At 38.8% G+C, this 18714-nt stretch overlaps 1 protein-coding gene across 1 annotated transcript in view; it reads left to right on the top strand.

The window, feature by feature from the left end:
• The window catches only part of DNASE2B (deoxyribonuclease 2 beta), a 146697-nt gene that overhangs the window by 99927 nt on the left and 28056 nt on the right, over window positions 1-18714 (top strand). The window contains exon 4 of the mRNA XM_053693838.1: window positions 1659-1820. Coding sequence (XP_053549813.1) covers window positions 1659-1820 — 162 coding nt within the window. The remainder of the gene's footprint in view (window positions 1-1658; window positions 1821-18714) is intronic.

Genomic DNA, 18714 nt, shown 5'->3' with positions numbered 1-18714 from the left:
TTGCACATGCCCAGTATGAGCTGGTGACTCAAAAAGTGTAAATATAAAAAAGACTGTGCACCATGAATCAAAGTCCGTCACTTCAATAAATGCCTGACTCTCAACATGACCCATCCTCCTCCCCCACCTCCTCCTCTTCTCTCTCTATGGCCCTCCTTCCCTCTCGGCCTGCAACCCTCCACGTAGACTATGCCCCCCAACTCTTTTCTTTCCTTCTAACCTCTCTCTTCTGGTTGTAGCATACACTGTCAGCATTTATCATTGCATCAGCAGTTCTTGTGAACAGCTGGTGCAATGCTGCCCCCGGTACAGATTCACGGCCAATCAGCTGATAGCAGGGGGTGTCAATCAAGACCGCTGCTTCATAACTTCTGTTTCCGGCGAGCCTGAAGGCTCACCAGAAACAAGGGGCATCAAGCTCCATACGGAGCTTGATAAATTGACCCCTAAGACTTTAATCCACTCACTCATCATCTCCCTTGACTATTGCAACTTCATCCTCTCCGGCCTCCCTAGCTCCCATCTATCTCTCTTACAATCAAAATAAATGCCTCTGCCAGGCTGATCTTCCTTACACGTCGCTCCTCATCTGCTGCACCTCTCTGCCAGTCCCTTCACTGGCTTCCTCTAACCTCCAGAATAAAACACAAAATCCTGACTCTTACTTTCAAAGCTCTTAATTACACTGCTCTACCCTATGGGTTCAATTTATCATTGTGTGGATGGACATGATACGATGTAGCGTATCATGTACGCCGCACATCGATGAATGCTGACAGCATACGCTGTGGGCATTTATCATTACACCAGCAGTTCGCAAGAAACTGCTGGTGCAATACCGCCCCTTGCAGATTTTAATCGGCCGCTAGCAGGGGGTGACAATCAACCCGATCGTATTCGATCGGGCTGATTGCTGTCCGCCACCTCAGAGGTGGCGGACGAGTTAAGGACCAGCGGTCTTAGGACTGCTGCTTCTTAAATTCCGCTTCAGTCGGAACTGAAGTGGAGTGGGTTGGAAGCAGCATTCGCTGCTTCATAAATCGACCCCTATATCTCCAACCTCGTCTCCAGATACTCTCCCTCCCATCCCCTTCACTCTGCTCATGACCTCCTTCTCTCCTCCTCTCTTGTTACTTCCTCACATTTCTGTCTACAAGACTTTTCCAGACTGGCCTCTGATTTGTGGAACTCTCTGCCTCGCTTCACAAGACTCTCCCCTAGTTTTCAAACTTTCAAGTGTTATTTAAAGACTCTACTGTTTAGGGATGCTTATAATATACACTAACATTTTCCTATCTTAGTTCCTCTCCTCCTTTAGTTATCCCCTTGAACCCCCCTAACATGTAAGTCTATGAGCCTACCTGCTTTGTAGATCACCTTCATGAGAGCTGATTTACAACAGTGAAACTCTTGGTGCAGCCCTCTATCCCTTTTTCTCCCATTATTGTTACCTTTCATATTAGACCAATGTTTTAGCACTGCGGAATCTGTTGGCGCTCTACAAATAACTGATGATGATGATGATAATAATAATAACCGCATAGCATGGGCTACAGTTTGCATTTGATCTAGCTCTTTTTCTGATAAAATCTCTTTTTATTATTACATATTTTTTTGTCTACATGTTTAATAGTATCTTTGTATTGTCTTCATTTAAGGATTTCTGTTGCTGGATAAAACTCAGGGCTTCTGGCTGATTCATAGTGTCCCCCATTTTCCTCCATTTCCTGAAAATGGCTATGGATATCCATCTACAGGGAGACTATATGGACAAACAGCCATTTGTGTGACATACAAATATGATCAGTTTAAAGAGATAGGTGAGTATAGAAATACAAAATTGTTTTTTTCTTCTTCCTAAAATAGTAACATTAAAAAAAAATCTGAACTGTGTGCATAAGGAGTGTACTTCCTCCACAATTAATAACAACAAAATAAATAAAAAAATTCAAACCATCCAGTGCATTAAAATGCTGAATGAACACAGCCAATATAGTCACCTGCTTAATGACACAGGCTGCATTTTCCAAATCACATGGTGGTCCCACTTGGTATGGTTTTGGTGCAATTATAAAAGAAATGGAGGGGCCACCACATATATCACAAGACATAGGGGTAGATTTATTATGCAGCAGATGCTGCATTCTACGCCCATCTTTTCAGACTCGTGTAAACCGAAGTTAAGAAGCATCCCTATCCAATCCGATCGTAAAGATTGACACCTGCTAGTGACCGATTGGTCGCCGGAGAGCAGGGAGCTGCATTGCACAAGCATTTCAGCTAATCATGTCCGCTCGACTAATGGTAAATCTACCCCATAGAGTGAATCTATTTTTAGACTGAAATAGTTTTTCTATTTATTTTAATTCCTATTTTTTTTCCTTCAGCGAAACATAGATTCAGGGAAGATAGAGGATAGTATGTAACTCCCTCAAGGTAAATAGAGCAGTGCTGCCCCAGATTATTTACCTTTTTTTAACACCTGCATGTTACAGAAGCATGCAGAATCCACTATTTAAAACGAGGGGTCACTTGTCCCTCTTAATTCCTTGTCCCTCTACATGGTGTGGAGGCTGAGATATACTAGCTTATAAAGCCCTCCACCTCAATACCAGACTTAATAACAAAGGAATTCCCTGCATCTATAGGGATTTCCTTGTTCTCTGTGACTTCAAAAGGAGTTCCACTGTCAGCTGGTGATAGGAAAGAAGATAACAGTTTCTGTCAACAATTGCAGAGCAGGGGCCCCTAAGATCAGAATCAGAAAGGAGAGACTCCAAGGAGATCACTCCAGTGACCTCCATCAACCAATAACAAAATGTATATATGTAAATTCTGTGAATCTTGCACATGCTCAGTAGGAGCTGATACCTCAGAAAGTGTGCATATTAAAAGACTGTGCACATTTAGATAATGGAATTGAATTGGAAAGTTGTTTAAAATTGTGTGCACTATCTGAATCCTGAAAGTTTAATTTTGACTTTAGTGATTTAGGATTTTTTCACAAATAGCAGAAAGATAAAAAAGTATTCTCCTTAACCCCATAAAACTGCTGACAAAAGCTGTATATGTATGGATACTCCATTTGTGTGACTGCTGCATCACTTTCACAGGCATGCCATCTTTAAAAAATATTTCATAGTGTGCTTTTAATGTTTAAGAAAAGCATTGTCACATGAATGGTAATGTAAATACCTTAAAGTGATGGTAAATCCGAGTGTTTAAAAAAAACGCTAGGATTTACCATCACTAAAAATAAATTGTAGTTTCGGTCATCACTTTTTAAAAAACGGATGCTAAACACAGCCTGTCTGCGCCGTAGCAGGTTGCTAAAGGCATAGCCTCCGGCCGCCCATGGCACAGCCCTAATCTTCAATGAGGTGACGTTTCCACCTATTGGTTTAGAGGAGGAAACTTCACCTCATTGATTGAAGAGCGCTGTGCTGTGGCCGGCCAGAGGCTCTGACTTTAGCGAGTCTCCACGGCACAGACAGGGTGAGTCTAGCACCCTTTTTTTTTAAAAGTGATAACTGAAACTACAGTTTATTTTTAGTGATGGTAAATCCTAGCATTTTAAACTCTCGAATTTACCATAACTTTAATATACAAATTAGTTTATCCCTTCGATTAATTTATATTTGAATCTATACATGCATTCTATGGAAGCCGTATTTGCAACAATGTATAATATTGCTTCAAACAGTGTAGCAAACACTGCATAGAATGCTAGACACATATAAGATTCAAATATAAAAAAATCAAGGGATAAACAAATTTGTATATTATTGTACACTAGTTGATAAGCATGCCCAGAAGGTAGTCTATGTGTTGAAAATACAACCCCCAAGCTACAAAAAATAGAAAATAGAAATCAGCCAATAAGATTTCAGTAGCTCTCATTCTATTGGCTGCTAAATTTTTCAAAACAGTCAATAGAATGAAAGCTACTGAAATCCTATTGGCTGTTCAAATCAACTAATAAGATTTCAGTAGCTCTCATCCTATTGGCTGATTTTGAAAATTTCAGCCAATAGGAATTCAAGGTACCCCAATAAAAAAATTTAAATACTTATTGTGGGCAGTTAATTTTTTTTTAAAATACTTATTGCAGGCGGTTAGGTGTTTTTTTCATACTTATTGCGTGCAGTTTTTTTTTTTTTAAATGCTCCCTTTGCATTCACTGCATCCCGGTGGATTCCGAAAATGGCATGGTGGTAAAAGAATCCACCTACGTATAATTATCTAGGTGTTGCCTCCCTGGTTATTTGCGCAGATCCATTAACTCCCCTCCCTCCTTCCACGCCTTCAACCCTTTTCCCCCACGCCTTTTTTCATTCACTTCCCCCCCCACCTCCAACCCGTTACACCTCTTTCAACCTCTACCCTTCCCCCCCCTCCCCTCCCTCCCCTCCCTCCCCCTTTTTTTTTTTTTTCCTCCCTTTTCCTAAACATGGCCTCTGATCTTAAGTTAATTTCCCTAAATGTGAAGGGCCTAAACTCCCCTTCTAAAAGAAGCCTCCTACAATCCTTTCTGACTAAACTTCACTGTGATGTATCTTTTCTCCAGGAGACACATTGGGCATCCAATAAAACCCCGAATTTTAACTCCAGACAATACCCAGTAGTACTTAGCTCGACTTACCAGGACAAAAGTAGGGGAGTCTCGATATGCATCAGCAAATCGGTAGCTTTTCAACAGCTACACCTTGAAACAGACCCTGAGGGAAGATTCTTGGTACTAGTGTGTGAATTGAACTCACACTTATTCACTCTTGTGAATATATATGCCCCCAATCAAGGTCAGATTAAATTCCTGCGTAAAATGCTCTCCTTCATAGACGGTTTGCGTCAGGGCACGTTGGTGCTAGGAGGAGACTTTAATTTGATCTGGGACCCTGAGTTGGATAAGCGGCTCCCAAGTGGTAAAGGTGTGGATCAGTACTCGCAGTCCATAGCTCCTAAATTCTAAAACCTCATATATCAGTCCTCCCTATATGATGTGTGGAGAGCTTGTCACCCGGATACTAGGGATTACACATACTTTTCGCCCCTGCACCATTCCTACTCGCGACTAGACTTTTTTTTTGTGGACTCCTGGACACTGAATAGAGTCACAGGCTCCACTATATGCAGCTGCCCCTGGTCTGACCATGACACTGTAGCGATGTCAATAAATACAGGCGGATCTCTTTCGAGCAGACCCTCCTGGAGACTTCCCAAGTTTTTATGGGAGGATGCATCTTTTGCCCATGAGTTACTCGAAAAGATAGAAGAATTCTTGGAGACAAAGGACCCACATGACACTTCCCACCAAATCAGATGGGCGGCTCTAAAAGCATTTGTTAGAGGATTCTGCACACTGGGGTGCCCCTCTGGGGAAACTTACCTGCGAATTGCGCACTAAGGAAAAACAAAACAAGCTGTCTCCTACTGTTGGTCTGTCCGCTGACATTCTTGCTTTGAAAAAACAAATCAAACACCTGGAGCTAGAAAAAACCCAGCGTGCACTAGCCAAGTTTAAGATGGTCATGTACTCAAAGAGTAACAAGGCGGGCACTTTGTTGGCAAGCAAACTAAAACAGAGGACAGCTATCTCCAGAATACCCTATATCAATCATAACGGGCGGAAGTTCTATGCTCCGGATGATATAGGAAAGGCTTTTGCGGATTTCTACAAACGACTCTATAATATAGAGGCTTCTGAAGCACCTACTAAAGCCACACCCTCCGAAATATCCTTATTTCTAGAAAAATTAAATTTGCCCATATTGTCTGATGAAGACAAGGACAAACTCATCGAACCATTTACCGAACTAGAAATAGGTCTGGGGATTAAGCAACTGAAGAATGGAAAAGCACCGGGCCCGGACGGGTTCCCGGGGCAATTCTACAAAAAGACACGAACCTTGCTGGAGCCCATACTGTGTCAGGTGTACAATGAAATCAGTGAGGGAGACGAGATGCTTAAAGAGTTCCTTGAAGCGACCATTGTCGCTATCCCTAAGCCAGGTAAGGACCCCTCATATTGCTGCAATTTTCGTCCTATCTAGTTGATAAACGTAGATATAAAGCTGTACTCCAAACTTATAGCAGACAGATTGGCATCTTTGCTTCCTTCCCTGGTAGCGACTGACCAGGTGGGTTTTGTCAAGGGACGCCAGGGTCCTGACAATACTAGACGCCTGGTCTCGGTTTTTGCAGAGGCGAGGCGTTGGGGAACCCCCCTCCTGGCCCTGTCTCTAGATGCCGAAAAGGCGTTCGACAGGGTCAGGTGGGAATATATGTGGAGAACTCTAAGGGCTTTCGGCTTCCCGCTTCGGGCCATCAACATGAGCAGGGCCTTATATTCGAACCCAAGTGCTAGGGTGAGAGGAACGGGCTTCTGTTCCCCGACATTTGCTATCTCTAACGGTACTAGGCAGGGGTGCCCATTGTCGCCCCTGCTCTTTGCCTTGGTTATGGAGCCGTTGGCGGAGCTGGTTCGGTCTACACCAACCATAGAGGGATTGTCAATGGGCACTACTCCTGAGAAAATCTTGTTGTACGCCGACGATGTGACCCTCCTTCTTACGAACCCTACGTCATCGGTTCCGGAGGTCTTTGCCACTCTAGACAGCTTCAGTGCGCTAAGTTATTACAAAGTGAATAAGTCCAAAACTGAAGCTTACGGAATTAACCTCACTGATGCACACCTTTCACAGTTGAGAGACAACCATGACTTTCATTGGTCAGCAGATGCTATTAAACACCTGGGTGTTTATCTGAGTGCGGATACGGATAAAATTATATCATTGAACTTTGACGCCTTGATTAAGGAACTAAAAAACCTGGCAAGCAGATGGGACTTTAAAGAAGTCTCCTGGTTGGGACGAGTGGCCACTGTAAAGATGTCCCTACTACCTAAGGCGTTGTACCTCTTCCGATGCATCCCTCTAAATATTCCTTATGGCATCCTACAGCAGATACACCAGATTTTTGCCGGGTACGTTTGGGCTCATGGACCTCCCAGGATCAGTCACAAAATCATGCAGAGGGAGTATGCCAGGGGTGGAGTTGCTTTCCCCAGCATATATCTTTATTACGAGGCCACACGACTCTCGCACATCACAGCCTGGGGCCCTACTGCTGAGAGGCCGGGTTGGTTTAGACTGGAGGGACTCCAGCTGCCAGAGGGATTAGACCTTCCCAGCCTTTTGTGGGTTCCGAGCTACAAACAACTGGTGAATATACTCACCAACCCAGTCGTACAACATAACATCAAAATATGGCATACACTCAGACATCACTCACAGATTGCCCCACACCCCTCGCCAATCCATCAATTACGGGGCCTGATGTGGGACCGTCCGGACATCCACGTCGAATATTGGATCCAGCATGATCTTGCCATGGTGGAACAACTATTCTTAAATGGCAGATTACTGACAGTCTCCCAAGTTCTTGAATCTTTGAGAGGACCACCTCTCTGGTTCCACTTCGAATGTTCAAGAATACTCAGTTTCTTACATTCCTGGAAATTTGGAACTTGTGGACTTAGGGTGCACTCCCAATGGGAGGAAAGATGGATGAATAAGCTGGGTACATATAAACCTCTCACGTTCCACTATCAAGCCATTTTGCGAGACCATACGGTTGGTCTTCCCGGTCAAATCAAACGATGGTGTAGCGAACTGCCCTTAAAAATCTCAGACGCAGAACTGAGCATAGCTATTACTTTAACCAAAAAAACAATCCACTGCACAACCATCTTTGAGTGTTACATGAAGCTCATCCTCAGGTGGTACAGAGTGCCCACCAGGCTGTCTAAAATGTTTCCTTCGACCTCATCGAGGTGCTGGAGGCTATGTGGCGGTGAGGGATCAGACTCTCATGTATGGTGGTCCTGCCCAAAAATCTCCGACCTATGGAGAGACGTTGAGACCCTTCTGCACTCCATGAATGTGAATGTGCAGCTGACCTCTAGTCAGGCTCTTTTCCACATATTCGACAATCAACTACCCAAATGCAGTAAACAGCTAGTGATTTATATCTTGGCGGCCACAAAGCTGTGTATCGCCAGGGCATGGAAACAATCTGACCCGCCTACTATTACTACTGTTTGTGAGGTGGTACAATACCTGGCTAAAATGGAAAAATTTGCATACAATGCTTTAGAGCGGATGGAAGATTATTGGGTGATTTGGGAAGACTGGATTAAAATCCAATAACATGAGTGCCAGGTAGTCTGGGCGGAACTTGCCTAAAAACACAATCTGTTGAACACAATTATCCCCCCTCCCTCCTTAAAATTACATTTTTTTTTCTCTCCTCTTCCCCTCTCTCTTCCCTCTCTCTCTTCACCCCTCCCCCTCCCACTAGCTGACTCCCTTTCCCTCTCTCCTACCCTTCAACCCCACCCTTATCCTTGACCAACAAACAATAAACAACACGACCAGCTGAGGCAATCTGTTTGACCTATTCTAGTTCAGGATTCATAGTTGATAGCCCAGGTTTTCAGCAGTACATATTAATCATATTTGTTTTGTTTATTGAGATTCCAATTAAACCAAAAGTGATGTCATGAACAGAAGTTTATACATATGTCTTGAGATTACTGTACATTCGTGTCCTTTACATGCAGGTACCGAGCTTTGATGTAAATTGTGAATTACTTGTAATGCTTTTGTGACTTCTTTTGTAACGTCCTTTTACTGTATGCTATTTTGAATCTCAATAAAATTTGTTTTAAAAGGAAAAAAAAAAAAAAAAAAAAAAGAATCCACCTACGGTGGATTCTTTCACCACCCTTCTATTTTCAGAATCCACCTAGATGCAGCTTCACTGCATCCAAGTGAATTCTTTTGGCTGCACGCGCAGCCAACATTTTGTTGGCTGCCTCGCGCTACCAACATTCCTTTGAGGATGCGTGCACAACTTCCAACGGGACGGACATTACAAACGCAATTATAGTATAGATAGATGTTTTTTCTTATGATAATGCCCCCACAAACCTTTTACTTGAAAAAATAATTTGTCTTTCTTAACATTATTATTTTTTGTTGGCCCTTATATATGAAATGCCTTTTTTGATTACTGATTTCATATACATATCAGTGCTTTTAATGTGTAAGAAGAACCAACAATGATATGACAAATATAAACTTTGTACAATCTGATATGTACAATTTATAGTTTGATTTTAAAGATCCATACAGTAACATGTAGGACAGACCTAAGCTAGTATGTCAGTCTGTCTGGACAGATCTGCTTTTCGGAGATTTTCTTTTGCAGCTGGTAATCACACGTATAACCATGATACTCTCTGTTTAAATCTTAGCTTTACCGTTGCACTTATGGAATTTAGCGTTGTTAGAAAAAAAAATGAACTTTGTATTATCAACATTCCTGTGCATGGGTATTTATTTCTAAACCAGCAACTTGGTTTTCTTTGAAAACGAACAGTTGTCCTTTTAAAAAGGTCATCTACTTTTCAAAGCAAATGTATGTATATTGATCTATTGATATATGTCAGATCTAAAGAGCTTTTGCCTGATATTTAGCACGCTTGGAGTTTCTTAGAAACAGATGCATTTCGAATGCTCTATTCTGTGTGTACAACCTGTTTTACTTGGCCCTAAAGAAAATGTTGTGGTAAATTCATATCACTAAAAGTGTTTTAAATTCATTATTAAACAGATGTTCCTATAAATATCTGTAAATATCTATACCTGTATATATTTATATAGATATATAGGTATATATATATTTTACTAAACAAATTTTTTTTAATATATATATATATAATAGCAACTAGTTGCACTACTCATATATATATGTGACCCGCTCCTTTAAATTCCCTGATTATCCAATATATATCAGGAAAAATAGTGCACAGGGGGGAAAGAAACATGAATTGTTTTACCTAAAGAGAACGCTTGCTTCCCTATATCCAGCACCAGAGCATACGGTCTAAATTATAACTGTATCAATATAGAAATTAACACACTCTAATCTGGTTTCTTAAAATCTCCTCAACAGTTCAGCAGTTATATATTCATATTATACAAAAGATATACAAGCCAATATATTTTTCTACTAAGTATTTATTGCAACAGGAGATTGCACAGGTATAGATTACATGTATAAAGATAAGTGTGGGCCCACTTTAACTATTTGGTATACCAAAATAAGTCAGCTGACTTAAAAAATATAAACATGTAAAAAGGAAAGTTCCTTTTAAAAGGATAGTTGTAACGTTCCACTCTGCTTATAAGTGTAACTATTGCACCACACTTCTTTACTTTGTTTCAATCTTCAGTGGGAGATTATGGCAAGGTATTGAAACACTCACGGATATTTGTAATCCCACAGTCACAGCTTTATATTTTTGTATGTCTATACAGTTTACTGAGTTAATTATTACTTATCCCAGATTCTCAGCTCACAAGCAAACGAAAACGCCTCACCAGGTAGGCAATCCACTCTCCTTACTGCTTATTTGTTTCAAGCAGTCGCAGCATTGTAAATTCTGCGCTTACCTTGATTGAAGGTCCTCAATATAGTTGTAAAGACTTACAGGACTGTTGTCTGAATGACCTCCGTTCTGTTCCGCGGTTTCCATCCGTGAGTGTACCCGCTACTCGACCACCTCTGTGATACAAAATCTCTGGTTAAGCTCCAACATGGAGGGTACAGCTGTTACCCTCACAAACTGATTGCATCTAGCGACGCGCGTTTCACCCTCATTGGTCTGTCAAAATAGGGCTTCATCCGGCTTATTTCTCATTAGTCAGTTACCTGACTTTTAAGCCTGTTATCTCTCCGCCCATACAGGTGAAATGAAAAGAGGTAAACTTAATATATAATCGTCATTATATCTCATTTGCTGACTGTTGCAGGAGTATATTTAAAAATCAAAAATTAACATATTTACAATTTGAATCCTATGCACTTTTACGATTATGTGTATAACCTAGAAAATAAAATAAAAAAGCAGAAAAGAAAAAAGAAGAACCTTTTCTAATTTAAATAATGCTTGCAATCACTAAATAAAATAAAAGAGGAAAAATTAGGAAAAAGGAGTAGAAAGAAAACCAAAAAATAATTTAACCTATGTTATGATGTTACATTTTTCTTAAAGGTATACACATACAATCCTCTGTATTTTCATCAAACTTTTGATTCAACATTTTGGTTCTTTAATGATTTTACAGTTTTAGCTATTATTATTTATAAGAATGGGGCATAATTTATTTCCTCATTTAACCCAAACGGTTTGAAAGCCTTTAGATCAAATATCCACCTACATTCCTTTTGTAGGAGCAAGTTATCCAAGATACCCCCTCTTTTAGATAGGTCCACTTTTTCTAGACCTAAAAACTTTAATTTATGTTCATCACTTTCATGAAATTTTTTGAAGTGTCTAGCTACACTGCTAGTTTTAATTTCATTTGATATGTCCCTTTTATGTTCTTTAATGCGTTCCTTGAGCTCCCTGTAGGTTTTTCCAACGTAATACATTGGACAATTGCAAAAAACTAAATAAATAATGCCTTCACTTCTGCAATTGATTTTACCTTTTATTTTAAAAGTCTTACCAAATTTATCAACAAAGAATCTACCTTCTTGCATATTAATGCAAACAGAACATCTCCTACATCTGATGTTGCCCTCTCTTTCTTGATAATGTTGTAACCATGTTCTCTTAGTATCGTTTGTAAAATGACTATGTACTAATATGTCTTTAAGGTTGGGTGCTCTACGTGCTGCCATAAGAGGTCTATCTCCCACAAATTGAATTATGTCCTTATCAATTGTTAGTACTGACCAATTCTTTTGTAAGATTGCTCTTATATTTTGCCATTTGTTGTTATATGTTGAAATGAATCTAATCATATTGGTTGTATCATCCTCTTTTGTTTTATACAATAATTCATCTCTGTTCTTTTTAACAGCTGCTGTATATGCTTGCTTTAAACAATTTTGGGGATAACCCCTTGTTCTAAATCTAGTTTTTAACTGTTTGGCTTCTTGTTTAAAAGTATTTAATTCTGTGCAGTTCCTTCTATGGCGCAAATATTGTCCCTTAGGAATATTGGTAATTAATGATCTAGGATGGTGACTGCCTGCCATTAACAGGTTGTTACCTGCTGTTTCTTTTCTATGTGTTTGTGTGACAATTCGTTCCCCCTCAGTTGTTATTGTTAAGTCCAAAAATGTAATTTTAGTTTCACTGTATTGAAATGTAAATTTTAAATTAAATTCATTATGGTTCAATTCTGACATGAATTTATTTAAAGATTCTGCTGTGCCTGACCAGAACAATAGTATGTCGTCTATGAAGCGAAGCCAGAGCTTTACATTAGATCCCTGGCTTCCCTCATAGACCACATCTTTCTCCCATTTGCCTAAGTATAGGCAAGCATAGGTTGGGGCACAGCAAGTGCCCATTGCTGTGCCCCTAACCTGTTGGTAAAATCTGCCATCGAATGTGAAATAATTGTGCTCTAGCACAAATCTGAGAAGTTTACTGACAAATTCTGTGTGTTTCGAGAAGAGCTGTCCTCTCTGTTTCAAAAAATATTCACTTGCAGCTATACCCTCATTGTGGGGTATTGAAGAGTATAATGATTCGACATCTATAGCCACCAGGAGCCAGCCCTTCTCAAAAGACACTCCATTAATAATTTTCAACACATCCTGGGTATCTTGTGTTTTAAATTCATTATTAAACAGATGTTCCTATAAATATCTGTATACATCTATACCCGTATATATTTATATAGATATATAGGTATATATATATATATATATTTTACGTTGATTGGAGTAGCCATGTTAGTCCAGAGATTTAGATATCAAAATAACAAGAGTATTGCATTGAGCAATGATACTTTTTTTATTGGACTAACTATACATTTATAAGATGACAAGCTTTCGGAAGAGTTCCTTCCTTTATCAAGTCTGAAGCAATACTAACCAATTCAATGGAATTTACAGATTGTATCTTAAAACACAGAATAGCTAAGAAGACAGTGCAGGGAGAGGAGGAGGTGTCGTAAAAATCATGAGGGGGGCTTAGGTAACAGGCAGACAGTGTCCAGTGTAGGAGAACAGACAGGGGAAATATATAGCTTTACATAGAGCATATACTGACATAAAGTTATATATCAACATTGAATCAATATCTATAGAGATGTGAAATTGTATATACAGGGGGAATACAAAAGTTAAGAAAAGACAAAAGTGTGGACATAGGCTTACCTGTGTACCTATGTATAAAGAATGTGGAATATACAATGTAATTGACTAAATGAAAGTACATTACAAAAAATTTTGATAATGTGTTAAGAATCCAGAGTCCACATTTAGTCCAGAATTAAACAGGTTGAAGTGCATTATCATTTTCATTTCAAAGGTTTTTCTTTCCATGGTGTTATTGAAGTTGCCTCTGAGAATTTTGATTTTGAGGTTTTGGATGGAGTGGTCAGGTTGGGTGAAATGGTGACCAACAGGGGTGCAGTATTTTGTTTCACTGAGTTTGATTGAGTGTCTGTGTAAGTTCATTCGAAGGTGCAGTTTTTGCAAATGACAACAAATGACCAAACGTCCACAGACAATAACAGCACCTCATTTAAAACACAAACTGTCACCAACCAAGAAAACCACACAGAAAACTCAGGGATTGTGAACCTTTCAAAATACCACCTGTCAGAGCCAGAGATATCAGTACTGTGTAAAGGATTATCATTCTGTCCAAGTACAAATCTAGACAAAATCCAACTGTACTCAGACTTAGAAGAATTCTTCAGGAGATTGCGGCTAAAATAATTCTTCTATGACAAAGAAAATACCAGCACTATGGAGGACTACAATGGAAGAAAAAAGAACACAATCTTTACACCTGCACCAGGACGCAACACAAAATTGGACAGCTATATTGAAAGCTTCCGGTTGAGAACTGCATCTCTGCTCAACACACAGCAGAAAAAAATAATGTATAACCTCTCACACTTAGAAAAAAACGCTATAAAAAACTTAAGAAATAATGAAAACATTACCATTAAGCCTGCGGACAAGGGAGGAGCAGTGGTGATCATGAATACACAGGACTACATCACAGAGGGAAATAGACAATTATCAGATCAAACTTATTACAAAAAACTGGAAAAGGACCCCACCCAGGAATACACTTTGCAACTTAGAAAACTAATTAAAACATTCCCTAAACACACGGAACATAAACTGGACAAACTGGTGCCCTCTAACCCAAGCATAGGGACATTCTACATGCTCCCAAAAATCCACAAACCAGGGAACCCAGGAAGACCAATAATAACAGGCATGGACACTTATTCTTAAGCCCTTAGTTATTAACACCACTAGCTTTATAAAAGACACCACTGATTTTCTTAACAAAATCAGCCAGATAACAGAATTGCCAGAGGATACTATACTTGTGACAATGGATGTGGAATCCCTGTACAGCAATATTCCACATAAAGATGGTATTGATGCCTGCTTAAACTTTCTTTCCTGCAACAGCCTTAACCAGACATATAGTGCTTCTACAGTCAGTAAACTTACAGAATTTATACTTACTCACAATTATTTCATCTTCAACCACTCCATCTACTTACAAATCATGGGAACAGCCATGGGCACCAAAATGGCACCACAGTACGCAAACCTCTTCATGGCTGACTTAGAACAGAGATTCCTAGCCACTCACCCTCACAAACCATTCAAATACTTTCGCTACATCGATGATATTTTCATCATATGGACAGAAGGAGAAAAAAACCTTGAACATTTTCATAAATCATTTAATCTATTTCATGCATCAATCAAGCTTAAAATGAACTTTTCTAGAGACTGTGTCAACTTCCTGGATACAACAATATCCATCACAAATGGCAAACTGCACTCATCTGTATACAGGAAACCAACAGATAGATGCAGCTACCTCCACAGCTCCAGCTCCCACCCCAATCACATTAAAAAATCCATAATCTACAGTCAGGCTACAAGATACCACAGAATTTGTTCAGATACCAAGGACCGTGACAAACACCTCATCACATTGTCCCAATCATTCAGAGAAAAAGGTTACAAAACAAGGATTATAAATAAAAAAATTAACTCTGCCCTCAATACCCCACGTGAACACTTACTACAATACAGGGAGAAGAAAAACATATCACGTATACCACTAGTAGTCAAATACAACCCTGCTGTGGAAGGGATACGAAAAATCATAAAAGACTTACAGCCACTACTCTTAGAGGATCCCACACTCAAAAAAATCTTTCCAAAACCCCCAATCCTGGCATACAGACAAGCACCTAACCTAAAGCAGAAACTGGTACATAGGAAGCTACCCCTTGAGAAAAAGAACACTCAGAATGGAACCAAGTGCTGCTATAAAGCTCGCTGCAAACTGTGTCAACACGTTTGTGAAAGCAGCACAGCAAATCACAATAATAAATCTTACAACATTAAAGGGGCATATTCATGTATATCTGCAAATGTGGTATACATGATACATTGCACTGCATGTGAAATGGGATGCTATATTGGAGAAACAAGCCAAAAACTGCACCTTCGAATGAACTTACACAGACACTCAATCAAAAACCACTGTGAAACAAAATACTGCACCCCTGTTGGTCACCATTTCACCCAACCTGACCACTCCATCCAAAACCTCAAAATCAAAATTCTCAGAGGCAACTTCAATAACACCATGGAAAGAAAAACCTTTGAAATGAAAATGATAATGCACTTCAACCTGTTTAATTCTGGACTAAATGTGGACTCTGGATTCTTAACACATTATCAAAATTTTTTGTAATGTACTTTCATTTAGTCAATTACATTGTATATTCCACATTCTTTATACATAGGTACACAGGTAAGCCTATGTCCACACTTTTGTCTTTTCTTAACTTTTGTATTCCCCCTGTATATACAATTTCACATCTCTATAGATATTGATTCAATGTTGATATATAACTTTATGTCAGTATATGCTCTATGTAAAGCTATATATTTCCCCTGTCTGTTCTCCTACACTGGACACTGTCTGCCTGTTACCTAAGCCCCCCTCATGATTTTTACGACACCTCCTCCTCTCCCTGCACTGTCTTCTTAGCTATTCTGTGTTTTAAGATACAATCTGTAAATTCCATTGAATTGGTTAGTATTGCTTCAGACTTGATAAAGGAAGGAACTCTTCCGAAAGCTTGTCATCTTATAAATGTATAGTTAGTCCAATAAAAAAAGTATCATTGCTCAATGCAATACTCTTGTTATTTTGATATATATTTTACTAAACAAATTTTTTATATATATATATATATACTTATATTTATATATATATATATATATATTTATACTTATATTTATATATATATATTTATATTTATATATATATATATATATATATATATATATATATATATATATATATATATATAAAAGTGAGCCTATGTCTAGAAACTATGGTTCATAGATATTTGAGTTAACTCCTTATCTCAGATCTTTTAACAGACTTGCATTTCAGGCAATTAGTGCTGACAAATAACTCCACGTGCATGAGCACAATGTTATTTACATGAAACACATGAACTAACGTCCTCTATCTGTGAAAAACTGCCAAATGCATTCAGATAAGAGGCAGCCTTCAAGGACATAGAAATTAGCATATGAACCTACCTAGGTTTAGCTTTCAACAAAGAATACCAAGAGAACAAAGCAAATTTAATGATAAAGGTAAATTAGAAAGTTGTTTAAAATTTCATGTCCTATCTGATTCATGAAAGTTTAATTTGGACTTTACTATCCCTTTAATAAGTACACAACTATTCAGCATATGATCCAATAAAGGACTTCATGGACTCCCCAGTCATATGCCTATGGACATTGATCCCCTGAACGTAACAGACATTTCAATCTTAATAAAAAAGAGATGGACATTATTGAATAACATTGCATCGTAATCCTGTATATTTTGCATATCTGAATTGCTGATAGTGTAAATTTTCTTTCACAAGTTAAAAATGAAAAATAAAAAGAGTATTTTCTTCTATGTGAAGAACATTGGAATGTAAAATATTCATAACTTCCTTCAGGTTTAGGTCTAATGTGGTGTCAGGTTAGCACACATTCGATTTTTTAAAGCGTACGCCATTAAACTCTATGGGGAGAAGACTTTAACATGGTTGCAATATCAAAAGTCTATAATTTGTGCGACTGCTACATCACTTTCACAGATTTAAAAAATATTTCATAGAGCGCTTTTAATGTTACTTCCAGCAGGAAAGCGCTAAATAGCATGCCGATAGTAATCTGGCCCTATATATTTCCACAGTACAACATTGCCTTCCATGTTCCTTTAAATAAGCAGTTAAATAAAAAATTGTAGACATAGCTTTTAAAAGCAAATTGTTTAACCCCTTCAGTGCTAATCCATTTCACACCACTATGCTAGAGTTGTTTTTAGACGTTTTGGCCCATATTTATCAAGCTCCGTACGGAGCTTGAAGGGCCGTGTTTCTGGCGAGTCTTCAGACTCACCAGAAACACAAGTTATGAAGCAGCGGTCTAAAGACCGCTGCTCCATAACCCTGTCCGCCTGCTCTGAGCAGGTGGACAGGAATCGCCGGAAATCAACCCGATCGAGTACGATAGATTGATTGACACCTCCCTGCTGGCGGCCGATTGGCTGCGAGTCAGCAGGGGGCGGCGTTGCACCAGCAGCTCTTGTGAGCTGCTGGTGCAATGTTAAATGCGGAGAGCGTATTGCTCTCCGCATTTAGCGAGGTCTTGCGAACCTGATCTGCACTGTCGGATCAGGTCCGCAAGACCTTTGATAAATAGGGGCCATTGCATTTATACATACATTTAAGTATTGCTTTTATTTCTTTTTTGTAAGGTACCCACACAAAGCAGATCTTCTTCCTTTTTTATATATTTTATTTATAGGCAATAATGGATATGAATAAAAAAATATACACAGCATTTTGTAATAAGAGATAAAAATAATATTAAAGAAAGACTTACAGTGGCAATAACAAAAATGATAACATCATACATTTAAGATAAACACCACCATTATAAGAATAAGATTACACCCAGAATAACAAAAAATAACAAGAACATATGTATCAACATTATTTGGTTGTTTATGTTTTTTTGTTTATTTTTTTAAAAATACAAAAACCACACACTTCAACCATCTTCCCCTCAAATATCTCTCAACCTCCCTTCAAATACGGTCTATATTTTAAAGCTGTTTAAAGGGACACTAAACCCACATTTTTTTTTTCTTTTGTGAATCAGATAGAGCATGCAATTTTAAGCAACTTTCTAATTTACTCTTACTATCAATTTTTCTTCGTTCTCTTGCTCTCTTCATTTAAAAAGCTGAAATTTAAAGCTTAGGAGACAGACCATTTTAGGTTCAGCACCCTGGATAGGGCTTGCTTATTGGTGGCTACATCTAGCAAACCAATAAGCAAGCATTACCCAAGTTCTCAACCAAAAATGGGCCGGCTTTTAAGCATTACATTCCTGCTTTTTAAATAAAGTTAGCAAGAGAACAAAGACAATTTGATAATAGGAGTAAATTAGAAAGTTGTTTAAAAGTGCATGCTCTATCTGAATCCTTAAAGAACAAATTTGGGTTCAGTGTCCCTTTAACCCAGGGGATTTAATTGATAGGGTACAATATTT

This window comes from Bombina bombina, chromosome 10, assembly GCF_027579735.1.
Source record: "Bombina bombina isolate aBomBom1 chromosome 10, aBomBom1.pri, whole genome shotgun sequence".
Lineage (NCBI taxonomy): Eukaryota > Metazoa > Chordata > Amphibia > Anura > Bombinatoridae > Bombina > Bombina bombina.
This window is presented reverse-complemented; position numbering and strand designations above follow the sequence as displayed.